The 27976-nt window shown below is 39.4% G+C and overlaps 1 protein-coding gene across 1 annotated transcript in view; it reads right to left on the bottom strand.

The window, feature by feature from the left end:
- Cntnap2 (contactin associated protein-like 2) overlaps window positions 1-27976 on the bottom strand; it is a 1232273-nt gene that overhangs the window by 568710 nt on the left and 635587 nt on the right. The window contains exon 14 of the mRNA XM_013021595.1: window positions 7454-7654. Coding sequence (XP_012877049.1) covers window positions 7454-7654 — 201 coding nt within the window. The remainder of the gene's footprint in view (window positions 1-7453; window positions 7655-27976) is intronic.

The raw sequence follows: 27976 nt of genomic DNA, 5'->3' as shown, positions 1-27976 counted from the left end.
CATGCCATACACAAAATCTTTGTGGTCTAAATGGAATGAGGATCAGTTAGGAAATGTGTATTTTCTGTTCTAATTGGTTCTCGTTCACTGACACTTCCTATCTTCACATGTTATAAGGACCTTATCAGTACTTTTACCTGTTCTCTTCATGTAAAGTGAGTAGTGCTGAGATCTTTGTCCCTGGCTATGTTTTAACTTCTCTTGGAAGACTTGACCATCTTGTCATTTTGTTGCTGTGATTGCCATCCCATTTGATGTTTTGAAACAGAAAATGTCTGTTTTCTAGAGTAGGCTTCAATGTTATCCTCTAAGGGGAAAAATGAACTGTGCATAACATTTGAGTCATTAACAGATTACAATTGTAGAAAAAAATATGACATTATCATTGCTATTGGCAGGCCTGGACTGAGCTGCAGAGTAGGCCCTATTCTAAGCACACCCCTACTTCTGACTGAGATCTCTTCCTCTCTGCTCATGTCCTTCATGTTCTCCAAATTTCCACCCAGTGCTGGCCCTCTACCCTATCGGCTTCCTGTCTTTCCTCCCACTTAGAAGACCAAGCTCAGTAAAGGGACTTCATTATCTTGACATGAATCAATTTCCAACCCTAAGCAGAAGAGAATCTTTCTTTTTTTTTCCTGTTTCTCTCTGTAGCTCTTTTCCCTTTTCCTTCTCTCTCTCTCTCTCTGTATATGTGTGAGCATCTTGCTTTGGCTCTCTTTCACTCTCTCTGGTGACTGGGTTTCATGTCTGTACCACCATCTTGTCACCCAGTCATCAGATTCTGTCTTCACTTGGTGGACCAGGCAATCTCTGCCCTTCCTTTTTCTAGCAGGATCTTTAAGTAATCGATCAATCTCACATTAATAAGGCAAGCATGTACCACTGGTGTTGTCATTTGTGTTGGTCTCAGTTCTGAGAATTTTCTTCAGAAAAGATCAAACAGAAAAGAAAGTATCAACACTTTGATACCCATTTTATGTCTGAAAAGAAAGGGATAACCTATGCTACCTTTTCCAATTTCATCCATATGCAATTTTCATGTTCTAGCTGAAATACTTTGATACTAAAATCATGTAAGTCAAGTGCTCTACAGAAGAGAGGCAATTTTTTCTTTCTTTCACAGCAATTTTTTTCAATATGGTTCCAAACAAACTGTTATCTATTTTTAGCATATACTTTATCTATTTTACAATATCTATTTTATTATATATTTTAGCATACTTGTCAGGGCCAAATGGAGAATATGGGAAGGCAAATAAGAGTTCAGACAGGACGTGTTGCAGTTATTATAAATGTCTCCTTTGTCTTTTATTTAACAAAATGGTGTAGCCAACATTTTAATATGATAAAGTACATATTAATATATTAGTGTGGAAGAAATTAAAAATTTCTCAATGATTCACCATATTTGATAACATCATTTCCTTCCTTCCTTCTTCCCTTCCTCCCTCCCTTCCTCTCTCCTTTCCTTTTCCATCCCTCCTTTTTTCTTTCCTCTTTCTCTCTTCCTTTTTAATTTTTTTTTACAGGTGTGAACCACCAGTGCATGGCTCATTTGGAGTTTTTGCTCAAAGTTTGGTGCATTACCACTTGAACAGCACTCCATTTCTGGTTTTGTGTTAGCTATTTGGATAGAAGAGTCCTATGAACTTTTCTGCCCAGTCTGGCTTTGAATCATGATCCTCCAATCTCAGCCTCCTGAATAGCTAGGATAGGATTGCAGGATAGGATGAGCCACTGGTGGCTGAAATCTTTCACTGGTAGAAAATATATAAGGGCAACAGGCACCTAGATTTTATTTGGGGTTTGGAGTCTTAGCTGTTACGTTTTTCCTAAAGTGACCTAATGAACTCTTCTGAAGTTTTGTTTCTTCAGACATAAAATGGAAATACTGATGTATGACTCATATTTTCAGAGTGCACCTTGAGATAAGCCAATTATCAGGTAAATAATAAATAATAATAACAATAAGTGATGATGTCTTTCATTCATATCAGAACTTTTGGTAATAACTATTATTAAGTGCTACTTTCCCAACTATATAGGTGACAATATATTTAACCTGAATTTTAGCCCTAGTACCAGAAAAACAAACAACAGCAATAAAACAGAATAAGGAAGAACACATAGGTTACACATTTCTTAAGAGAATCTCATACATGGGATGTCACAGAGACTATGGCGTTTGTAGTCCCATGGGCCTGCCACTCATCTAGTCTTATGGACATCCCTGGAGGCTCTGTTGGATGTTCTCTTTATATTCCCTCTGCCTTTCTCCACTCCATTCTCCATGCGACAGCCATAATGTCCAACTTGGTCAGCCCTTCAGGCTAAATTCTCAACTTTGAAATCCACAGAAGGTCTAGATTGCTTTCCAGGCTCCTTTCCTCCTCTTCTTCACCCTCGGGTTCTCTACTACAGTCATTCTGACATCTGCTCCAAAGTCAGCTCTCTATCACTTGATCTCCATCAACCAATCAGTGAACATGCTAATATTTCTAACCTAGATTCTTTCTTTCCACTGGTTTTTTTTGGGGGGGGGTGAGGTTGTGGGGCCTGAACTCTGGGCCTGGGCACTGTCCCTCAGCTTTTCAGCTCAAGGCTAGCGCTCTACCATTTGAGCCACAGCACCACTTCTGGCTTTTTTCTTTTTTGCTCATGTGGTGCTGAGGAATCGAACCCAGGGCCTTATGCATGCAAGGCAAGCGCTCTACCACTGAGCCACCTTCCCAGCCCTCTATTTGTATTCTTTAGTTATTCGTATTGGCCTTTTTTTGGTCTTGTTTACTTATATTATTTAATCTTAATATAACAACTGGACTCTAATTCATTAGATAGCTCATTAATGTCTTGATTAATACACTGATTGGTCACAATAAAATTTATTTACTGAAAACAATTTTTAGTTAAGATCAAGTGACATTTTATCTATGTTTTCTCAAGAGTCAATTATCATGGGTGTTTGGAACACAAAACAGACTTGGGAAAGTCGCTTCCTTGGTAAGTGCACCAAAATTTAGGAACTTTTGCTTAAAGTAGGCTGTAAGTTGCCACACTAAATTCATGCGTTCTTCCCTTTCTGATGCCACTAAATCATAGTTTAGAATCCTCAAAGTATATTAAATTTTACACAGCTTACTTCACAGGCAAAAATTGTGAGCATAACTCTTTTTCAATAGATACAAAATCTAATAGTAAACCACCCAAAAGGATGGATAATTTATATGGCTTCTTTCAACAAAAGAAAGCAATAAAAGTATGACTTATGAGAACTAGACTACATAGAGAAATTAAAAGAAATGAGACCCTGGGAGCCAACAAAACAGCACTAAATATCACCAGACAGACAGGAAACACAGCAACTTGAAATCTCTGTGATTAAACATGCTTTTACAAATGTAGGGAATAAATACTTCAGCCAGAAAACCCTAATTGGAAAGCATATATGATTTGTAAAATTAATATATAAATAAAATAAATATCTCAAGATATTTGAACAAGAACTTCAAAAGTAGGTTAATATTTTTCTTTCCAAACAGGAGGGAAAATCATATCATCTAAAATATTTGGATTGTTGACAGAACTACTGAAGTAGGACACATTGCAGCTTTCTCTCAGGATTTAATTTATCAGATTCAAGTTCTGTGAGGTACTTATTTCAAAAGCAGATTTTATTTTATTTTTATACTTTTGCCTTTCATAGTACAGGTTATATTACATTTGCAGTTCTGAGGATATCACTTTAAACATGTTGACATATCTTCACATACCACAAATGATTTTCTTTGAGTAGAACTAATCTGGTTATTCCTCTATTGGTATAGCTTCATTCCAAACAGCTGTGTTCATGTGGAACTAAACAACTTATTTCTGTATCTTTTATAAAGTCAATTAATAATAATTAATAGTTACACTGTGGGAATGGTAACTTTAAAGAGAGTCAAAATCAATTTAAAAAATTTTCAGTAACAATAGAGACATATTACAAGTCATATATTACTATCCTGGTAAAAGTTGCAAGAAACAATAATAAATTGTACATTTGCTAGATAATGATATGGTACAAACAAACATTTGTCAAAATAAAAATATATCTGCTCCCACAGCATATCAATACTTTAGCATAAGTATCCAAGGAACTATAACGCCTTTGATAAATGATGAAGGGAAAGGCTCTTAAAATAAAGAATAACATTTTAAATGCATAGCTATTACAACCTCATTTGATATTCATTTCATCTCAGTGACAATCATGAATACACTTTGTATTCCAACAGATGTCACAAGTACTTCTACAGAAGTTCCAATATAATTCAGTCTTAGTTAAGAATGACTAAATGGATATTTAAAATCAAATGCTACCACGAAGGAGGAAAAATCCAATTACAGCCAACATTAGCTCCTTACAACAACAAATGTAGGGCTTTTATGAAATTGTCTTCTCTCTTCTTTGGACTGGTACAGAATATAGTGATGAAGGAACTCGATGCCCATTCATTTCCCCTGTGTCAGTTCTTCTTCTGATCAGTGAGCCGCAAGACAGAAACTACTACTCTGAGGGGTGGGGGCTGAAATTCATTTTACAATATGTAGACAATGTTCTGTCAAGGGGATTAAGAATACTATCAAATCTACGTACTCTTGCAGAAGTGGGTAATTGCAATATCATTTTTATTTATTTTAGTCAGTCAGGCAAGCCTTAATACTTTTCCTAATCTTCTTCCATAAGATTCCAACAGAAGAGGTCCCCAGGATGTAAACAGTATTGATCCATTATGGCAAAATTAACCATGGATCATTGCTGAAAACAACCATTTCTGGTCCTATGCATGTCCTATCCAAGCATAGGAGAAGAAGCCCATGGAATCAGAATTTCGACAAAGGAATCTGAAACCTGGGATGTTCACTTCCTGATTAAAAACAAATTGCCTGAGGGTTGGAGGAGGTGATGTTTAAGGCTATTGATTACTCATCTCATTCAAATCCTAGTTAATAAGAACACATGCTATAGGAGAGAAAGATTTGATCCATGAACGTTGTCCAAAAACGTAGGATAAACTTGCTTTCACAGAATAATAATTTAAATACAATACTATTCAATAGGTACCTGGAACTGTGCTCCTTGATTTTTTAGAAACACACGGAAAGTAATGTGTTTACTGTGAAGACTTAAAAAAATAAATGAAGTCCTTTCAAGGGCAGTCTAGCAGTTCATGCCTGAAAAGGGTCCCTGGAGTTTGAGGAGGAGTATGGTAACCGTATCATAGAAAATGTAACTCACATTCTCCTATAAATTGTGAGTTGAAGCCTCAGTTTTCCATAGTCGGGGGGCTGAATCCTGTAGGCCTGCGAACAGGAACTGCTGAGGAAAATCTGTGAGAAGTGAGGCCAATAGAAACACCTGCTGGATCATGGGGACCTCGCGGGCTCTCCCGTCACCTCAAAGAGAGGGATTCCAGTCCAACAACACCATCACTCCTCGGAGATTCCTAGCGTTGATCCGCTCAGACTGGGAAACTGAGGTATAGGAATTTATTTCCCCACAGTCAGGGATCTCATTTCTGGGCAGGGTTCTCTTCCCGACTTGCAAGTGGACCCCTTTTGTTCTGTGTCTTTGCAGGTCAGAGACAGAACTTTCATTGTATTATTTTCAAGGCCACCAGTATGACTGGCATGAGAGCCTTCCTGTTGTCACTTTACTCATGACTTCTTAAAAACCCTATCTCCAAACAAAATCACTTTTAGGATTTTGGGTTTCAGCACAGGAATTTGGGGAGAAACAATTCAGGACCCTCCTCAGACTGATGGAGTCAAAATCCCAGGGAATGGGCCCAGCAATCTATGTTTTCTTCTTAATCCTTAGAGACTAGAGACCAAAATATGCCGTCCTGAGAAGCTCTGGCCACAGCAGTAGGGCTGGGCTCCCAGCAGAGTGCAGCCTCTCTTCCTACCCAACCTGTGCAGTTGCCCACTCCAACCTGGGGCTTCTTACCAAGACCTCAAGGGTCATTTCTATAATCTATCCTGCCTCCCACATCATTTCTCATTATTGGACAGCAGCCTGGAATTGCTTTTCTGCTTCTTCAATGACACATTACCTCCAGCTCCTAACCACAGTCATTTCTTTCTCCAAATAAGACAACCCCTAATTTTCTCAAACAACACTTTTCATGTTTTACAAGCTTTACTTTCTTAGAGTTTGCAGGACTCCTTGTAAACAGAACACAGGACTTTGCCGGTGAGAAACACTCCCTACTTCACCATATTGTATACTATTTTGCTTCTCACTTTCCACAACAAGCCACTCCCAACAACTGATTTGGACATTACAAAGCCTGGGGACCAAGCATGGCACAAGGCCCCTTTCAACATGGCTTATTTAAAAAAAAATCAATATCTCATTTACTACTTGTGTCCTTAAATGTATCAAGCTCTATAAGTGCATAATATATTACCCTATTAGATTCTCACAGTCTCCTGAAGTAGGCATTAGGATCTCAGACACAAGAAACCGAGACTTTAAGTGTTCCCCTCACAAAAAGATAAGCAATGCTTCTGCTAATTAGCTTATTTATCCATCTCGTGAAGTCTACATGTTCCAAAACAAGCGACACATAAACATATGCATTTTTATTTATCAGTTCAGATAAATTAAGAGTTAAATTAACTCCCTCTCCCAAGCCACATATCTAAAAATGTCCAGAGTGCAAATCACTGTCATATGTCCTTGAGTCATAACTTATGATTCTTTATCTGTGTTGTGCTATAGACCAAGGGACATCGTTTTCTGACCATATATTGGGTTTAATGCCAAGACTTTCAAAACACATGGAACTTTCTTTCAGTTAAGTTACCTCTATCATTCTCTATGCTCTATGCCCCAAGAGAGTCTTGTGCACACATATATATGTGCACACACGTATACACATACACACACACACATTGTTAAAAGTAGGACCTCATGAAAAACATTCAGGCTGGGCTTCTTGAGTAAAACAGATACTGTTCAATGACTTTAGACAACAAAGGCCTGTAAACTCCGTCAGTGTTCTGTAGGCTGTTTACTGGCAGAAGCCTTCAGAACTCTTGCATTGTCACATTAAAGGTACCTTTCTGTGGAACTCAAAGGGACTGATGCTCAAGGTCTCCAGAAGCTCTGACAAACTACCGATCATAAAGGATGGGACACATTCAGGCATACATACAGGCGCAGGAACTTGAAAATCCTAGGAAATTCAAATAGTGGACTACCTTTTTTTTTTCCTAAATCACATATTCTTTACTTTGTTTTCCAGAACACTAGCCAAGTGATTATATCTTACTTATTTACAGCTGTCTGCACATTAAAGCCCCGACTCCAAGATAATAAACTCCACCTGTTGGATTGTTTAGGCAATTCCAAACACCAGCTGCGATCGTAATTAAAAGTAACAGTGCATGCTCAGCCTACCTGGGGTGTTCAACAGCCTGGACATCTTGCAGAAGTAGGAGACGTACTGTTCGCAGTACTCTGCGCTGCTGGTGATGGCGCCAATCTGGTCCATGGAGGCGCTGTAGAGGAGTTGGGTCACTGAGTACTTTTCTGGGTTGTATCCCACCACTGTGGTCTGCATCTGCAAGTCATGAGACACGATGGTCCATACTTTGTCCTCTGTGGGCAGAAGAAAACGAGCAGGACATTAGTATGCAAAGACTTCTTTAGATGCTCTAACTCTCACCTGCTAGTCTCACAGCACTGACACAGAAGAGTTCACAGGATTACTCTTTTCTCAGGCCCATGTGTTGCTCATTAGAACAAAGCGGAGAAACAGTGTTTGGTGAAAAATAAATGAAAGATACCTCGAAATAAACAATAAAAGAGCTTGTGTATCTGGTTGGTGTCTTGGTATTAAAGGTGAAGCGCACAGTGCTCTGACTTCCTCCAGACTTCGCAAGCCATCAATCATCTTCTGGTCAGATAGTGGTTGCTCCTTCCTAAGTGAACTGTGACTCCTGCAGGCCACGGAGAGCTTCCTACCTGCTGTGTGCTCTAGCCGGAACGTGCAACTTCATCTCATCAACACATATTGCTTTCACCCTAACCTTTCAGGCACAATTAGACGCTATACCATCTGATATTGAAAAGCTCTATAACTGTGGAATGCTTCAGGAGCATTATTATCTTAGTGTGAGAAATGTAGAAGAAGTTATAAGATAAAATTAAGATTCAACGGGTTTACTGCCAAACACTAAATTTTCTATAAAGAGAAAACTGGAAGCACTAAAGAAATGATTGACTGCAGGCCTAGAAAAGAACGTGACTTAGGAAGAGCCAGGGACATGCACGCTATTGATGAAAGACAGTTCCAAAAACCTCATAAAAGGAAGGGACCGTGGTGGACACCAATAAGCATTTCCAACAATGGCTGAAAACACATTACATAGGTCTAAGGCCACAAATTTGTGGAACTTTTATCCTTTTTTTTAAAAGGGGGAAAAATCTGAAGTTTACTTCTATTTCCAACACGAAGAAAAGAAAATTTATAGCCTTTTTCTTCCATCTCCCCCATTTCTACCTTAACCTGTTCTACTACAATAAATCATTTCTTTCAAAAGGAAAAGAAAATAAACATTGTAAACACTGAATTTCAGAAGATACTGGGTGACACATTCGTTTTTAATAGTAGTAAATACAAGGAATCACACATTTAGCATAGCTTTTCCTACAGTGTAGCTAAGTATTCTCCTTTTAGAAATACTTTAGCTAATAGAAGACTAAATAATAGATTCTCATCATTTCATAACTTCTAAGTTAGTGGGGGTCTTAGCAATGCTGAACACCTTCCACAAACACTAAGCAGGAAGTAGAGACTAAGTGCCTCTGGTGAGAGCCCGCAGCTCATGTTCCCTGCAATGCAGTGCTAACAAAAATCAAGCCTGGCCTTGGCCACTCTTAGGGAGCTGACTGCTGACTGCCAGGAAATACAGGGTGTGTGTGGGGGCATGTGACATGACACCCAGAGGAGACAGTTTATGAGATGAGTGCTGGGCACAACTCTGTAGATCAATGTAGTTTCCAACTGATAAGTTGTCAAAGAGGAGAGTGTAGGAGGAAATGAGCTTGTGTGTGTGTGTGTGTGTGTGTGTGCATGTGTGTTTGTGACAGAGTGTGGGGGGGGGTAAGGGGAGGGAGGGAGAAATGGAGGGAGGAGAGAGTCTTAATTTTAGAGATTTTCAGAATACACTCTCCTCCATTTCATTAAAGGAGCTTCCTTGCCCAAGCTGCCAAGAATCTTCTCTGTTCTAGTTTCCAGGGTTTAATGTTCTCCTTATCCACAGGTTCTAAAAACCCCCGGATGCCTGAAGCTACTGGCAGTGCAGAACACATTTGATGCCTGCGGTATTGTAACTTATTCCCACCCAGTTTTGAGGAAGCCCATCTAGAAACGAGGCCAAGAGGCTAGCAATGACAATTATTGAACAGAACAAGAGGAGTTCTCAGTAAACCTGTTCAGAATAACCATTCTTACGCTTGGGGTCAACTCCTTACAAAAGAGGAGTTTCTTGAGCACAAGCACTCCAACACTATGGTGGCCAGTAAGTAACCGGTGTGCGGATAACACAGACCGCATGGGTGTCCTGGATACAGGGGTTCTTCCCATCATAGAAGGATGGAAAAGCGGGACACTCGATTTCATCATTCTACTCAGAACAGCACATGATTGAAAAAACGTAGGAATTGTTTCTTTGCAGAATTTTCCATTCTGCATGTTTGGATCTCAGGTTGTCTGTGGATAACTGAAGCTGTGGAAAGCTAAACTGCCGAAAAGGGAGGACCACTGTTCTCAGAAATTGAGCACTGATTCCCTCAACCCCACGATCACCGCTCTGCTCAAAGCTGCCATTGGCTCTGGCTGCATTGCCGCTGTGACACCTGTCTGCTGCCCCTTCACCTTCAGCCCTACACAGAATGCAGGCCAGCAGGCGGGCAGCAACTAATATGAACGATGGGGAAAGGGCAGAGCGAGCCACAGAGAGAGAGTGACATCTCCATGTCAAGACTTCCACCCACAGGTGACCTGGGCCCTGTTGATTGGACTTAGGAGCAGAACTGCTCCTAGCCAATCCCACTAAATACTCAAATATCAAAAGTCATGCTGTTATTCTCACCACTTTTCCTCTCTTGAAAGTGTATTTGTCAGGGCTGGGAAGGTGGCTCAGTGGTGGAGTGCTTGCCCTGCATGCATGAGGCCCTGGGTTCAATTCCTCAGCACCGCATAAATAGAAAAAAAGCTGGAAGTGGTGCAGTGGCTCAAGTGGTAGAGTGCTAGCCTTGAGCTGAAGAACTGAGGGACAGCACCCAAGCCCAGAGTTCAAGCCCCACGACCGACAAAAAAAAGTGTATCTGTCACAGGCATTTAAACTTTTTGCCTGACATCTCTGCTTCCATTTTGTGTTTGCCACTTTGGGTTCTCAGGAGGACAAGACTGATCAAGAACATCCTTATGACAGAGGAAACACACAGCCTTGCAGGACAGATCACCCTCTCAGGAGGAGAACTCGCCTAGAGCCAAAGAACGCATCTCGTGGGAGCCAAAGTGCTCCCCTCCAGTGATGACGGTTGTAACTTCGCCAGAATCTGGGAGAACCAGGCTGAGTTAATGACCAAACAGGCCTCACCTGTCACCAGGACTCTGAAACATGACCCCCACCTTTATCTCCTGCCCACAAGCATTAAACTGAACACTCGTATTGATATTCAGAAGATGGCTGAGGAGGACTTGACATGCTAATGATAAACTCCCCCACCATTCTGACTATGTTCAAGTCTTGACTGAACCCTTCTCATGCTGGACGTGAGGTCCTGACTTTTCCCCACCAGGGTGAAGAGCCAGGCCACGTCCTCTCCTCTGAAGAGCTCACATCCCTGCACCACCAGGGGCTGCCTTACCTTTGTCTCAGTCTCTTCCTTCTGGCCTCAGAACTCTGCTGGCTGCAATTCCACTCCACTCATGTCTCAGGGGTATCAGGAGTTCCCTCCTTGCAGCCTTCCCACTGGTGTTTCCTCTCTAGAACCTTCTTTTCTTGGATACCACACAGCCCACTGAAACTTCCCTGTGCCTTTGTTTCCATGTCCAATGATCCGGCTCCCCCCCCCCCACCTCAGCTGCTTTCCATCACCTTACCTGGCTTTATTTTCCTCCTTAGCAATCTCCCCACCTGATTGCGCATGTGGCAATCCACTCATGCTCCTCTCCACCTAGCAGGAGAAAAGGCTGGGACCGACACCCTAGTGACTAACAAAGAGCAGGCCTCCCCAAATATTAGCTGAAGACAAGAGTGTGTTACCAAAAAACAAGGAAAATGGAAATGGTTGATGTAGCAACTGTTTGATGAAATGTTAACTCCAGTTCTGGCAATGCCATGACTGTTCTGAGACTGACATCCCTACATGCTGAATTCCCTTGGAAACCCCCCGTTTGCTTTTCTGAAGTCAGATCCTGTTGAGCTCATTGGTTATGGTGCCCCCCCTATGGGGCGGCGTTTTTCACGGATAAGTATGAGCTTCCTTTATTTAGCTCCTTCCATATCACAAAGGAGCTAACTATTTTAGCAATTCTGTCACTTTCTGAGGGGACTCCAGTAAGTCACTGATTGCCGTTTATATGCCAGACTCTGGATTTACTTTCACGTAATTAAAGATCTATTCATTAAATGATGTCTTAGGCATAGAACTCTCAGGTGTCTGACACTGCTTCCCAGGTTTTTTGATGTTTGTTTGTTTTTGTTGTTTTTATTCCACAAGTTACTACCTACAGCTATGTTTTCTAGCAGCACCCAGACTCTTTTTCTTGATACTTTCTCTAGGTCAGCCTTTTAACTTAATTATTGCTTTACTAGATCATTTTTCCAAGATGCTCAGAATACTTCTTTACAAGTGTGTCTGTCAGCTTTCTGTGACTGTAGCAAATAGTTGAGACTTTCAGTTCATGCAAGGACAATGTTTACTGTGGCTGGCAGCTTGGAGCTCTCAGGCAAAGATCAATTAGTCCCATTGCTTTGGACCTAGAGGAGGATAAGGAAACAAAGCCACTCACTTCAAGACCATAACAAGAAAGGGGGACTGGTGTCTCACAGGCTCCTTCCAAAGATCTCCCCATCCCCTGCAGCCTGCTCTCCTTCCACGAGGCCCCACGTCCAAGCATCTCCACTGTTGTCCACTCGTGTCTGGACATAGGGCCTAGAAAAAGGTCAGTAATTTGTGGCCTCTGTATTATACAATGTTAATAACTTTAAAACCACATAGCCATTTGTTAGGGTTGATGAGTTTCTACCAGTTTGATTTGAGTGATTTCTGTCTTAGTGAATCCTTTCCACATTGGAGGACCCTAAATCCTTATTCCACTCTTCCCACATCTCAGGAACACGCCCCAATGTATACCTCTTTTGCATTGTTTTGTTACACTGAAGAGACATCTGCTCAGCACTGCTGAGTAGCTGCTGTGGAACAGGTAGAGAGCTGGGCAGTAGATGGTAGAAAAGGATTATATACACATTTTGAGAGCTTACATTCTGGAATTCAAGTGAGAAAAAGAATATAGTTAAAAAGTAACTGTACACATAAATGTATGTATGGGTATATGTGCAAATATAGCTAATTAGTTAGCCAGCTAGCAATTGATAGTGGCAAGGAGAAAAAATAAATCAAGGAACAGAAGATTGTATGTATAAAGATTAATTTTTTAAGACATCAGAAACCTTAGGAGACTTTTCCTGCAAGGTGACATTTGCATAAGTAAAATAAATAAAAGGACATGTGAATATCTGGGAAGATCATTCTAGAAAGAAATTGCAAATGCAAATGTTTTAATTTTGGAACATTCCTATTTCTGACATGATTCAGATATAACAAAGAAGCAAGCAAGAAAGAAAGGGAAAAAGAGAGGAATGAAGGACAGCAGTAAAAAGATGTGAGTGGGGTGTGTGTGGGGGGGTCTTAGAAGTCACTAGAAGGGAGTGTGTCTTAAACTGAAAGACTGAGGGAAGCTCTGGGCATTGGAAGAGTTAGAGCAGAAAAGAAGTTTGTTTTAATTTACTTATCAGGTTGCTTGCTTGCTTCAATAAAGTTGTACTTCAGAAAGGTTTGAAAAAGGAATATATATATATAAATATAGATACATATATGTATATATACATATGTATAAATATATGTAGATATTTATTTTTATGTAGATATTTATAAGGAGATTTATCTTTTTAGACATTTAATGTTTTGACAATTTCTATGGTAACTATAAGCATGTGTAAAGATAATTTATAAACCTTAATTGGATGGCATAAGACAATTACTGTGTATGCATTTTTGCAAATTATTTTCTAATGTTAATATATTGCATATTGCAGTGGCACCATTTGGATCCATTAAATTTTGAGAGAAGTAGGTGGTAATGACTTTCCAGATATCCAGCATCTCAAAGAGACAAGATGGTGACACCAACCAGATTTTTATTTTTTTAGTTAGCATCCTAAGTGGAAAAATTAAGAATCATTTTCCTACAGTGATTGTATGTTCATATAGTGAGTATGTTTAGATATGTGTGGAAAGAAAGAGAAAAAAATATTGTGTGTGGCCAATCCTAAATTTCTGAGTTCCATTTTCGTCAGTGGGTGCTTTTCAAATGCTGAGTTTAAATTTCTGTGTTAGAAAAATGGCTGAGAACCGATCTTTCCATTTCATCCACAATCACACAGGTAAAAATTGTTACCATTGTATATTGCCAGAAATACCTTGTAAATTGCGGGAAATACAGCTAGTGCAACAATGTGTTTCTAGCACTAGGGCATATACAAGCACCCTGAGGAGACCTCTCCCTGTCCCTCAAGACTTAATATTGCTATGGATAAGGGAAAATAAGACAGGGATTATTTTGAGGATTTTAGAGAAAAAGAAGTTGAGGGATTCATTTACTAATACAAAGAAAATTATGATAGAACAGAAAGAATTAATAAGGGGGCTGGGAAGCCAAGAAACTGAGAAAATCAGAGAAAGCCATGTGATAAGCTCGTTTCAAGAGACCGGGACTAGAAGCAGGGATAGATTCCAGTTGGGTTCTTAATTTTTAATTTAAAAATGACAACCTGTAAGAGCTCATCTGTGCTGATAATCTGGTAAAGATGGATGTATACACATCTGTACTTTATCTGTGTGTGTATATATATAAACACAGACATATATATATATATATATATATATATATATATATTAATAGGCCAAGTTGAAAGGGAAGTTGTGCAGCTTGGTCCCTGGGCTTTCTAATACCCAAATCAGTTGTTGGGAGTGGCCTGCTGTGGAAAGTGAGAAGCAAAACAGTATACAACATGGTGAAGTGGGGAGTGATTCTCGCCTGCAAAGTCCTGTGCTCTGTTTACAAAGGAGTCCTACGAACTCTAAGAAAGGAAAGCTTATGAAACATGAAAAGTGTCAGTTGAGAAAGTTAGGGGTTGTCTTCTTTGGAGGAAGAAATGACTGTGGTTAGGAGCTGGAGGTAATGTGTCATTAAAGAAGCAGAAAGGCAGTTCCAGCCTTCTCTCATATACATATGTATATGTATACATGTACTATATATATATATATATATATATTAAACGATACTGTCAATGATAGATTTACAAGGCAATTGGATCTATGCTTTATAGAACATAAATTTAATTTAACCTCTGAAATAGGAAGTGTTATATTTATCATGTAATACAAAAACATTGCATCCTATTTTACTCCTTTAATTATTTGTTATTCTTTGATGCTTGTGCTGGGATTTGAACTCAGGGCCTCATGCTGTTGGCTTAGCTTTATCCCTCAAGGCTGCCACTCTACCAGTGCCACACCTCCTGGCTTGGGACCACAATCCTTATATCTCAGCCTCCTTACTAGCTGGGATTACAAGCATGAGTCACCAGGATCTGGCATTATCTCAATTTTAGAAAATTGAGCTACACAGATTTGGGTTGTATTGACACTGCAAGACTTGTTTAAAGTGAAAAATTAATTCAATTTATTCTCTAAGGTTCCATTAAGAAAATGCATTAGAGAAAAAGAAAAGTTCAATAGAATCCACTATGTAGAAATAATTTGCAACTGCTCATGAACTATATTAAAAAGCCCTCAACAAACCAAATAAAGGTTTTGAATAAAAAATAAACTCAGCAATTGAGACTGAAATCGTTTTCAGTAATAAATACTTTAAGTGCGTTTAATAACAAGTGTATTAAGCAAGTATATATAATTAGTCATGAAAAAAGAATTATTTTCTTTCATCAGAAAATAATTTTAGTCAACAATATTCTGGGGCTCCAGCATGAAAATAATCAATCTTAAAATTGGATATGGGAAAGACAACGAATGAGCTGTCAAAGCTATTTAGAAAAGAAATCTTTAACTTGATAAAGATTGTCCAATATAAGAAAAATATATAAAACTCGATTATATTTTCAATAGCAATGATGAAACTGTTATAACTTATAATTCATGATATAATACATTATAGCTTCACAAAAGATATAAACCATCTTCACAGGGGGAATATTTAACATGTTATTGTGCAATGTTAAGGATGAATTGCACACATTAAAATACATAATCTATTCGTGGATTGGAAGAGTCACTATCATAATGGCATTTTAAACCCAAATCACAAAGTTAATGTATTCAAGTTAGTGAATTCAAGTGAACGTTAGCAAGTGATTAGAAACACTCATGAAGAGACAAGAATAACCAAGCTGTCCTTGAACCCAGGATCTTGCACATGCTAGACCAGGGCTCTATGACTGACATGCATTCCAGATCTCCAGTGCAATCTTAAGAAGAACAACACAGAATTTCCCTACCACAAGTCATGACCAAGTTGGACTAGTATAGGCAGATATAATTAAAATAATGAATTTTTAAACTTTGGGGAAAATCTGTACATAAAGAGAAACTTTCTAAAATTAGTTGTCATTATATATCTATGAGAAATTGTTTATCCACACTGAGAGAAATGAAATTTAATCCTTGTCTGTGGCCCTGCACAAAAGTCTATTCCAAATGGATTAAAGGCCTAAGGGAAAAGCAGTGCTTTCTATATAGAAAGAAGCCTAACATTTCTATTATTATTAACAAGGCATAAAATGAGCATATTTTAATGGAAAAATGTGTGTCTATGAATTTGTTAAAAATTAATCCTTTTTTTATCAAGATATTGTAAGCCATGTGACAGTTAAGCCATAGAGTAGAGGGATATCTTTAAGATAGAAATCTAGGACTAGCATCCAGCTATGTAAGGTCTTTTGCAAAGAACAGAAAAGGAAAATGATTCAGAAATGATAGTCAAGGAATACACATGAACTAGCAGTTTATGTAACGAACACTGTGGCCAGAGAAATACAAACGAAAACTGTAATAAAATTTTATTTCATATTTTTTGTATTGGCAAATAAAAATCTCATCAATATCCAGAATACTTGAGAATGGAAACAGATGGTTCACGCCATGATTCTGGAAACTACTTTGAAAAATAAATTGGCAATAATTAATCATTTGAAGGTAAGAATTTCCTAGACTAACAATTATTTGTAATTATATATCCTAGAGCAACCCTTAAGTTAATGTATCAACTGATATATGGTAGATTCAAGGGAGTACTCAAATAGTGTAATTACTTAGAAAAAAAAGTCAAAATTCAACAAAATAAACAGCAGGAAGCAGACAGATACTTGAAAGGGGTGAGATGGGGCCGAGGAGAAAGGAGTAAGTGAATGAGAAGAGGAAGAGAATTCAGTCAAGAACTCAATGCATATCCTACAAAATTACGAAGAGAAAGAGTAAGAGGAGAGATGGGTGGGAATGTTGAAAGGGGTGGCATTGGTGAAGGTGCATTGTACTCATAAACCACTTTGTTACGCGCCAACTCCTTTGTGCACCTAAAGAGAATAAAAATAAAAAGAAATTACAATGATTGTTTGCTATGGTAGGTAAAAACAACAGAAAAGATCACCCAAGTGAGTGGAGAATAAAATGAATGGTGGTCATCCTGCTGAATATTATAAAGTAGTTGAAGAATTAATCCATAGAAGTTTTTAAAAATTTTATTTTATTGTAAAGATGCTGTACAGAGGGAAGAAATATTTTTATCAATACCTGTTAACTCCAAAATCAAGAGATTGAGTCGTAAATGCCAGCAAGACAGTCACTTACAGTAGTATGACACCATTGTTGAAAAGCTTAAGAACATAAAATGTCAATGAGATATCTTCAGGGTGGAGAAATGAGAATGGGAGAAGGAATGGGATTTAATTTTATACTTGCTGGGATATTTCTTAAATTATTTCTTAAACTTGGGTGCTTTACACAAACCAGAACTATTTCATATTAAGGAAAACGAGATGTATCTCATTTCAGATAAAGTTTACATCAACATACAATTTCCCAAAAGTCATTAGCAAATAGCTGTCATTTGACAGGACCTATGCTGTGAAATCTTAACAGACAATTTCTTCCTGATCACTTCTAGTTACTTAAAGAATTAGTTTCTACTGAACTGTTTATAAGACATGCGGGTAGAAAGGCTCCGGATAATATTCGATTATCACTCAGGTGTTTAGTCATTTGTAACAAGATTCACTTGAAAGCTTCCATGTGTCTCTCAGGCAGGAAATTCCATCTTAAAATAAATGTATAGATTTATTATTATTTTTAGTGAGTTTTCCCAATAATTGTGATCCTGCCAAAATGATTGAAACTACCAGAAATTGGCGATCATGGTTTTATTTATTTTTGCTTCTAGAGAGGCAACAGGGGAGTGTGGCATCTCTGTGGGTTTGGACTCTGTAACCCAAGGCATTGGATGACCAGCTAGGCATTGCCAGGGGGCCATAGCGGCTTTAATCCCACGTGGAGAGATAAGGGCTGGAGAGCAGATGGGACTTGGCAGGAAGTATTGATGGAATTAGCTCCAAGTGCAGATGAGGTTTCACAGTAGGGCACAAACACTGTTTATTGTCAAGTTTGTTTTTGTTTTTTTAAGCTCCCAGTTTCAGCTGAAAGATGGATGACCACACAAGTGCAGTGGATAGGTGGAAACAGGCAGATTCTTCTCATGCACCTGAAGAACAATTTGGAGTTTATCTGTATCTTTTATTTTTCTAGGATGAGATTTGATATTTTCTAGAGAGGAAAATGAAAGGATGTATGTTCATAGTTGTAAAGGGCTTTGTTCCATTGCAGTGGTGTTAAAATTCATTTACAAAGCAGCTAAAGTGAGTCACTGCATTTATCTCAAGACTTAGACAAGCCAATCTTCTGTTCCCTGTTTTGAGATGTGCTTTGGGTTTATTTGGTTTTAAAAAAAAAAAGAGTTTATCCATGTGATCACAACAGACTTTCTGTCCTGTGGAAGAAATGGTGTTACTCTGGTTTTTGTTGTTTATAATAGTAATTAGATTCAGATTCCAACGCAAAATTGGAGACTGTAAATATGTCACCTGGGCTGGGTGGCTCACATCAGTTATCCTAGCTACTCAGGAGCCTGAGATCTGAGGATCAACGTTGGAAGCCAGCCAGGCAGGAAAGTCTATAAGAGGTTGCAAGTGGAGCTATGGTCCAAAATGTAGAGTGCCAGCCTTGAGTGAAAAAGCTAAGAGACAGTGCCCAGGCCCTGAGTGCAAACCCCAGGATCAATCCCAGAAAAGGAAAAAGAAATGTCATCTTGGATCCATGATTGATTACCCCAATCCTGTTATTAAAAAAAAAATATATATATATCAATAAAAAAGAAATTACATATACTTGGCTAAATAAAAAACAATGAAAAGCATACAAATGTCAACACCAGACTGAGTCCTAGCTGTGCATGGAAAACGCTGGGTATTTGTGGTCAGCGCCTCTTCTGGACAGGCCACTCCCTCTTCCTGGAAGGCCCCGAGACCTCTCTTGACTCTGTCCTGTCCTGGCTTAGGACATGTTTGCATTGAGGTCCCCACCATCTGCCTGAACTACTGAAACCTGTGACCCACTCTGCCCCTTGCCTTCTTTATTTCCCTTTTAAAACTCGTCCACCTCACTCATGACGTAAAGTATCTAATCACTTTCTAATGTAGTATATCAGTGCTTTTTTAGGGTGCTTATTATCTGGCTTCTGCCAAAATTCTGGAGTCAACTTTTCTTGCTTTTTAAAAAATTTTTGTAGGCTGAGTTTCCTGATGAATATCCGGTACCTAGAATAGTTCCTATTAGTCTGAAGAGCTCAGTGAATGTTGTGGTACGAATATAAATGAGAGGGATGAAAAGGCTGATATTGATTGACATGCACTGCACTCACAAACTGACACGTTGAATTCAAAAGCCCTATATAATTACTTACAAATAATACAAAAATAATATAAGTAAATCATTTATCTCATTTCCAACAACAAACTTCCCTCGCTATCATCAATGATACCTATGAAATACTCAGGTAAAAAGCAGTTCATAGAGTAATAGTTTCCCATCAGAAAGCTCTAAAATATTAAGCTTAAAAAACCCACTAAACACTGGGAATGGCTTTATAGGTAAGATGATGACAATGCTTCTATATTGGTAATAACTGGACAACAATGGGAAGTATTTGGAGTTACTTCAAGTATTTGAGGTGACAGAATCCTATAGGATATGGTCGTGGACTGACAATGTTTACAAGATATTCAACTTGTGGGGAATTCTGAAAGAACAGCATCAAAACATGTCTGAGGCATTTACCATTATCTTTCTGGGTTGAGCCATGAGGTGATGATTATCCTGTTGTCAAGGTAGGACTCCCCAATACCAGGAGCGGGCCCCAGGTACACGCGATTTCATTTCCTGAACAGCCCTGCATTATTCCAAATGCTGTTGGTACATGGAGACCATTAATGTATATTCTATGCTGTCAATGAGCTCATAAGAAATCATTACAGAGTGAGCTAAGAAAGTAAATATTCATTTGTCACGTAACTTCCAGAATAATTCAAGAACTAGGATTTAGCATACAAATCAGAAAGACATATATAACTCATATCAAATCCTTTAATATATGTAAAACTTAAGATTTTTCTAGTACTGTAGTTTTATGTATTCATTTATTTAGTTAGTTATATTTATGTCTATCCTGGGACTTGAACTTAGGGCCTGGGCATGGTCCCTAAGCTTTTTTTGCTCAAGGCTAGCCCTCCATCATTTGAGCCACAGCTCTGCTTCCAGCCTCTTGGTGGTTAACTGCTTGAGCTGGCTTTAAACCGTGATACTCAGATCTCCAGCCTTCAAAATATCTAGGCTTGTAGTCGTGAGCCATAGGCACTCAGCTCAAATATTGTAGTTCATACATCTTTAATTGATGGTGAGGAAGAATTTTATTTTCAGTTAATAGTTAACTAACCAAGGGTATTATGTTTTCCTGTTTGTATCTGAAAAGCTTTACTGTAGCAAGAAAAAATAATCACAATTGAAAACAACAGCTAGATTTGCTGTAAGGACAGAATCTCTTAAGATGGACTTTCCTGTTATGTTGGTACTGGTTCCCCATCATCTCTTCTTGCCAACTTGGGAAATTGAAGCATATGAAATCTTGACTCAGGACCTCATAATTGCTTGGCTGATGCTCTTCCACTTGAGCCATGCCTTTAGATCTATGTCCTTCTGGTTATTTTTTAGATGGAGTCTAGTGAACTGTTCTAGAGTCTAGTCAACTGTTCTACCTTGGCTGGCCTCAAATTTTGATCCTTTAGATCACAGCCTTCTGAGCAGTTAGGAGGCATGAGCAGCTGGCATTTGGCTCAATTAAAGATTTCTTGATGACTCAGTTGACATTTTTCACATTGGGGAACAAAATTCCCAAATAATCAACTCCTCTAAGTATCTAATTTTGTCCATTAACTCAATTTCTATTCATCAGTGCAACCCCTATGGTGAGTGACATTAGAAAGAAAGCCAGACAGATTGTGTTCCTTCGTGAGGATAATTAGCTAGAAATAACTTTAAGATAACAGACTGAACATAGTCAGAGGACCAACAGGTGTTGCAGTTTAATCATAACACTAATACATTAACTCTCTCTCTCTCTGACTTACAAAATATTAAGGCACCTCTAAACCCAACAAATCCTGACTGCGCCCAGAAACATTTCCAACTCTCCTAGCATTTTCTTAGCCCCCTAGGACTCAGCTTCTAAGCACTTTGTTAGAAAATGCTATCAAGGTCCTCCCAGTTCCTCAGTATCAGACCAAGTGCAGACTGCCTTTCTGTCCTGCCATGATCCCCCAACAATCTCAGTCTACCTCCAGCTGACCATTACCCTGCCATGGTGACCCCACCTTTCTTCCTTAAAGATATTTTTGGAAGTATAGGAAATTGAACTTAAGGGCATTTTACCACTTGAGATACTCCTCCAACCTTCTAAAACTATTTTAACAGGCTCATTATTCTCATTATTCTCTTTCCATGAATTTATTTGAAACCACCTAACTGACCCCTTCACCTTCATTTTCTGTACTCTTTCAAAGCTTTGTGGTTACCCACCTCAGGCAGAACTTGTTGTACATTCATTTTAAGGATATATTCCATATACGAGAGAGAACATTGGCTCTTCATCTTATTCTAGCTAGGTTATTTCACTTAATATCAGGATCCCTAGTTCTACCCAGTTTTGAAAACGACAATTTCATTCTTCTTTATGGCTGAGTAATATTCTATTGTGTGTGTGTGTGTGTGTGTGTGTGTGTGTGTGTGGGTATATAATCACATTTTTCTTTATGCATTCACCCATCAATGAGCTGATTCTGTATTTTGTTGATTAGTGGTGTTATAAACATGGATACATGGATATGCAGGTACCTCAACTTATGTCGATGTAATTCTCTAGGACATTTGTACAGGAGAGGTATAGCAGTATCATGTGGTAGTTCTGGTTTCAGTTTCTGGAGAAAACACCATAATGATTTCTATCATGGCTGCACTAAGTTATATCACCATCCATGTGTTTAAACTCCTTCCCTTAATCCAGTATTTTTTGGACTACAGACAGAGCGTAGTCTTTTGCAACTTACTCAAACCAAGAAGACTAAGAATTCAAGGATGGTTTGATTGGATGAGAGTGAGTCATAAATAAGCCTGGTTTCCAGAATATGCCTGTGTTCCTCTTCAAAACATATTGCTGTTGCATTCTAAATGCACAAACAAAAAATGACCTACTTGACCAATTTCAGTAGTGATAGAATTCCTGGATTGGTCAGTTCCATTATTTTTCTACATTCTACTCTGTAAAAACAATATCTTTCCTGAAAAGTGAATAACTTTGGTTTCCTACGAAGAAGAATGGAGAAGTGACAGCCATCAGACATGGGACAAGAAATTAATTTAAAGCATTTTGTTTTAGTTCAGGGCAAGAAATGACTATTAGTTCCTGTAAAAAAGATTTATAAACTAACTGAAAAGCACTTCCACTAGCCAAAGATAAAACAATGCCATCATCAATAGAAATAATAGTTGCAATAGTTGAAGAGTGTCATGGAAAGCAAAAGCAATTTCCACCAGTAACACTTAGAGAATACAAGAACACAAACTGATTTTGAAACCTTGTGAATAATTTTAAGAAAGAGAAGTAAACATTCCTCTTACCTTTCCTAAAAAAGCAAAGTATACCTAACTGAAGAGATACAATTTACTTTTATAGAAGTATTCCAAATATTTGAAGAATACTCTCATGATGATAAAATTAAAAGATTTAAATTTGAGCCACCAATAATTCCACTCATGTTCACTAAAGGCTGCTAACCACACAAAAGAGACAAACCAGAAACTGTGTGTCACCTCATCGGTTCATTAGTGATGAAATATTGTTATCCAAAACATTCGGCATGAATCTGATCATGAATCTGTATTACTGCACTAGAAGAGAGCAATTAAGACTATATGAGATAAACTGGGAAAAGAACTGGTGTAAAATCACAAAAATAGAAAGAGGAGAGAGAGAATGCAACTAAATTGGGGGACCATAAATACAGGGCAGATAGAGAATGATATTTAAATGGTTTTAGATACGAAAAAGGGATTATAGACATACTTTAAAGAAGAGTCATATATAGCTGATCACCAGTGTGGCTCATTCCTGTAGTCATAGCTATTCAGGAAGCTGATATCTGAGGATGGAGGTTCAAAGCTAGCCCAGGCTGGAAAGTTCATGAGACTCTTATCTGCAATTAACCACCAAAAAGAAGTGGAGGTGTAGCTAAAGTGGTAGAACACCACCCTTGGAGGGAACAAAGCAGCTAAGGACCAGTGCCTAGGCCTGAGTTCAAGCTCCAGTACTGGTGCACTGGTACACACACTCATGCACACACACATGCACACACACATATGAATCACCTACAAGAGATGCATCATAATTAAATGTCTACTGATATCTTGATTTTAATGTGCAATAATTCCATGGTAGCAGAGAGACAGACAAAAATGGATAGTTTGTCTGTAAAAGCTATATTAGTTGAAATTGGTAAGATCTAGGACTTCATATGCTGTTCTACTTGTAGACCAAATCTACATTTCATACATAGCAACCAGGATATTATTACAATATAGAATTATGTTATCCAGGGAGCTTAATCCTGGTTATTTACTTCTAAATAAAGTTGTGCTAGTCCATGGACATCACTGAGAGCTGTTTCACACTATTTTAAAACTTGAAACTTATTAACCTGATCAGTATATTTAGAGACTGTGGTTATTCACTTTAAGATTATAGTAACTAGGACTCATTGCAACAATGAGATGTACAAGATGTTATGTCGAAAAACAAACTTAACAACTTTGGTGCTGTGGGGTGGGGGGCAGAGATGGGAAGGGATGGGAAGGGGAAACAAAGGAGGAGGCAACAATGCTTGATAAGAAATGCACTCATTACCTTGCCCATGTAATTGTAACCCCTCTGTACAGTATTTTCACACACACAAAAACAATTATAGTAACTAGTGGAAGTGGAGAAGTAGAGGAAGGAAAGGATGGGAAAAGAAGGATAGAGGAGCGGAAGGGCCAGGAGGAGAGAAGGCTTGGCACTAGGCTCTGTGCAGAGCCTGCTCCGAGCCAAAAGTGGAGAGGCAAAGGTAGACAGACCAGAGAGAGAGAAGACACGGGGCTTGGTTGGCAAGAATTAGGAAAATCTGGCTTCTCTTCTTGGCATAGGCCTCAAGCAATGAAAGCTTTCAATGCTTTAAATGGATAAAAAAAATCAAAGGAAGAATAATATCTCATGGTACATGAAAAATGTGTGCAAAATCCCTGCCAGCCCCAGAGATAAAGATGCGTTAGAACTCAGCCACATTGATGCGGGTGTGATTTATCTCTCCCTGCTACTTCACTACAAACTCCAGACATTGTGAAACACACCAGGAGATTTCCCCAAATCAGAAAAGATCTGCTATGCTTCCTGATGTAGGAAATGTGTGCAAACCCTCTTAACAAAAGTGACAAGCAAAACCACAGAAAGAGGGAAGGAGAACTTCATGCTCTGATGGAAGAGTCCAGCTTCAAAGGCAGGACCAAGTTCTGAGGCCCAACGGAGTAGGACCCAGGATGGCCACGGTAGGGTGTGGTCTCACTTCCTCCATGGAGAGAAAAGCCTGATGCAAGTAGTAACATATTTTTACAAAGTTAAACATATTGTTACTTCAGTTTTCAAATTTAGAAATTTAGTTATTTCCATCCATTATTTTGAGTATTAACTGCTTTGTTTCAAATATAACAAAACACACTAATATTGGAAATCTGAGTTGTATACATTCTCAAATTTAGTTATTTATTTCATCTGTTATTAGGAGTATTAACTTTTCTTCAAATATAATGAAACATAAATACACTGATGTTGGAAACCTGAGTCCCAGTGATGTCTATACTGGGGCTTCATAATGTTATTCCAAAAGTTATGTCGATCTAGGAATCTAGAGTGTGATGTATTTGGAAATAGCATCTTTGCAGAGGAATTCAAGTTAAGGACATAGAAAAAGGGTGAACCCTAATCCCATGACTGATGATCTCATAAGAAGAATGCCTGGTTACTGACACATTGATAAAGACCATCATGTGACAATGAGATGGAGATCAGGGTGGTGTAGAGACTTGTCAGCAGATGTCACCACCAGAAGCTGGAGAAGGTGGGCACAGCCCTCCCTTCCATACCTTCTGATAACTCATGCCTGTCATCTTATCAAGTCGGGAGCCTGAGGTCTGAGGATCAAGGTTCAAAGCCAGTCCAGGCAGAAAAGTTCCTGTGGTGAGACTCTTATCTCCAAGTGAACCAGCAAAAAGTTGGAAGTTAAGATGTGGCTCAAGTGGTAGAGTTCCAGCCTTGAGAATAAAAGAGTCAAGCAACAAGAGGAGGCCTAAGTTCAAGCCCCAATATGGCATAAAGGAAAAAAAACAAGTGCATGGTCCAATGGACATGTGGGTTTTAGACTTTGGCCCCCAAAGGAAGAGAACAGCTTTCTGTTGATTGAAGTCACCCAGTCTCTGGTCATATATTGGATCTGTTGTTTTTGTGTTTAGACTTCTTCTAACATCGCCTTTTACGTAATAGCAGTGAATCTTAACGCAAATGGTGATCAACCCAGAAAAGACGCAGCCAGTACCCTGATCAGCTCACAGTGTGGTGCGTGGTGCTGATGGCCACAGTGCCGGGGTGTGTGGGAGAGCTTCACGCAGGACCACCGAGCACAGAGCGTGATTTGTGTGCAATGGTCATCTTCAGGGGCCATGGTCTTAGTGAAGAAGAATCAGCATGCAGGTGGCTCTGTTCAATATGGTTAATGATTTTAGAATTCCCTTTCCCTACCCACCCCCAGTCCCCATGCAGTCACTGGGGAGACTCTAGCAGCCCCAGAGGTTTCCTTGACCCATGTCTGCTGGCCATGCTGGACTCAAAGCAGGACAACAGTCCTCCTATGGGGACTTCAGGGCTGACTGAGCCGGACAGAGGTGCCTCGCACAGGCCAGAGCAGAAGAAAGGATCACCTGAGTAGGTACCCAGGAGAAACCTTTCCACATCACTGGTGAAAGGAAAATGTGCCAATGACATTTCCCACTTCTGCTCCCAAGCCCCTCCCCTGCACGTGAGGGAATGCACCGCAGGAGTTCCACGTAGCCAAGGGACTGTGAGGTGGGGACATTTGAACACGTGGAAGAGCACTGCTCAGAGGAGCTTGAGGCCTTTCTTGTCTAACTTAGGATGTTGTAAGTTCATTCATTATTCATCCATTCAATCAATACACATGCCATGTGTAGGATGGAGCCTAAGTAACTGGCTTGTTGATGGTGAAATAAGATAGTCCTGATTTGCATGCAACACCACAGAGGTGAAAAGGAAGAAGTTCAGGGAAAATTCAGTGGTTTTCAGGCAATGAACAGACAATAGTACTCAGTTGTCACAGAAAACACACTGGCTGGCTCAGAGAGCAAGCGATATTTGACCTGCCGCTGAAGGGTGGAGGCAAGGGATGGAGGTTGGGCCATGAGTTTTGGGCGCGTTTGAGCTGGGGGCAGGTCAGACAAAGGGAGCAGAGGGTGGGCTGAGGAAAGAGATCTGCTAGCGTTGGACACGAGGGGCTCAGGCAGAAGTCAGCCAGGAGCGCTCTCTGCATGGCTCTCCAGACCCTGGGAAAATGAATGAACAATGCAACACAGACTGCACTTGGAAAAGCTTGGGAAGGTTGAAGCAGGGGAGCCTCACTCGTTTTTAAAAGATGACTGTGATCATTGTAGGGAGGACTTCCTTGAATCAGCACCTAGGCTGTAAATAACTTGATCAAATCATTTCAGTAACTGGATGAGTGGGAAATATATTTGACCTAAAGAAATAGAGTAGAAATAGTCTATGAGATGGAAATAGAAATACTGGTGGACTGATAGAGTATGGCAGAGACAGTATGAGGAGAGAAAGGAGAAAAGCCAGGAGAAGCATCAGGAGAGAGAGAGAGGAGAATGAGACACAGAGAAAGAGAGGGGTGTAAATGAATGAGTTAATAGGAAGTGGAAAAACACATTTTACGAGTGGAGAAATTAAAAGTTCTGTATTTGAGGAATCATATTTGAGACACAGGAGACACAATGAAAGGCTGATGCTAAGGAGACCATTAGACACAAATACCAGCCCACTTGAGCATTAGGTGCCTTGGAAATGAATGAGATTACTTAGAGGGAAACACTGGAAAGCACACATAGCGACGAAATCGTAGGACAGGGCCTGGATCAGTGCAACTTTCAGAGGTCACAGAGAATCTTTCACAGGGTCTGAGGCCCAGGCCCCTGAGAGACACTGGCGGTGGTCCCCACTTGTCTCTGCACCTTTACAAGCCTCTCTCCTCCACCATCAGTGACCAGAACCTTAGAGAGGGTTTTGGGGTGGTAGATAGGTAAAAGCAATCCGAGGAATCGTTCCCGGAAAGGGCTGTGCATGCAAATGATCAAGTGCTGCCTGTAATTGGGAAAGCATTTTGAGAAATGAGATAAGGTTGTGAGTTATTACGGAAAGCAAGATGAAGGGCACCCTTGACTCGATCCTGTGCTCGCACGGAATATATTATCTCAAACGACAGGATGCACATCAGCCAGGGAGATTCCAAGCCACCTCACGTTTCTTAATGCCCCTCTAAAAGTCCTGAAAATAGTCAATTTCTAAGTATGCATTACATTTTGGAGAGAGGAATATTTACATCCAGACGTGCAAAAAAAGTTTTTTTTTTTTTTTCCAAAAGGATGCTTCCAGGGAGATTGGAAGAATAAAATGTAACAATAGACTTGTATGTCTGAGTTGATGAATCATTTGAATGCTGAGGTGAGGCATAGTAACTACAGATCGGGGCTACTAAATCTAGATGTGAGTCACAAACTGGAGAAGGAAACTCATAAAAGGTGACTGCACGGGGCCGTGGGAGGGGAGCCACTGACACAGAAAGAATAGAG

Source organism: Dipodomys ordii, unplaced genomic scaffold, assembly GCF_000151885.1.
Source record: "Dipodomys ordii isolate 6190 unplaced genomic scaffold, Dord_2.0 Scaffold56, whole genome shotgun sequence".
In the NCBI taxonomy this organism is placed as follows: domain Eukaryota; kingdom Metazoa; phylum Chordata; class Mammalia; order Rodentia; family Heteromyidae; genus Dipodomys; species Dipodomys ordii.
The sequence above is the reverse complement of the archived record's forward strand: the minus strand, read 5'-3'. Positions and strand labels throughout refer to the sequence as shown.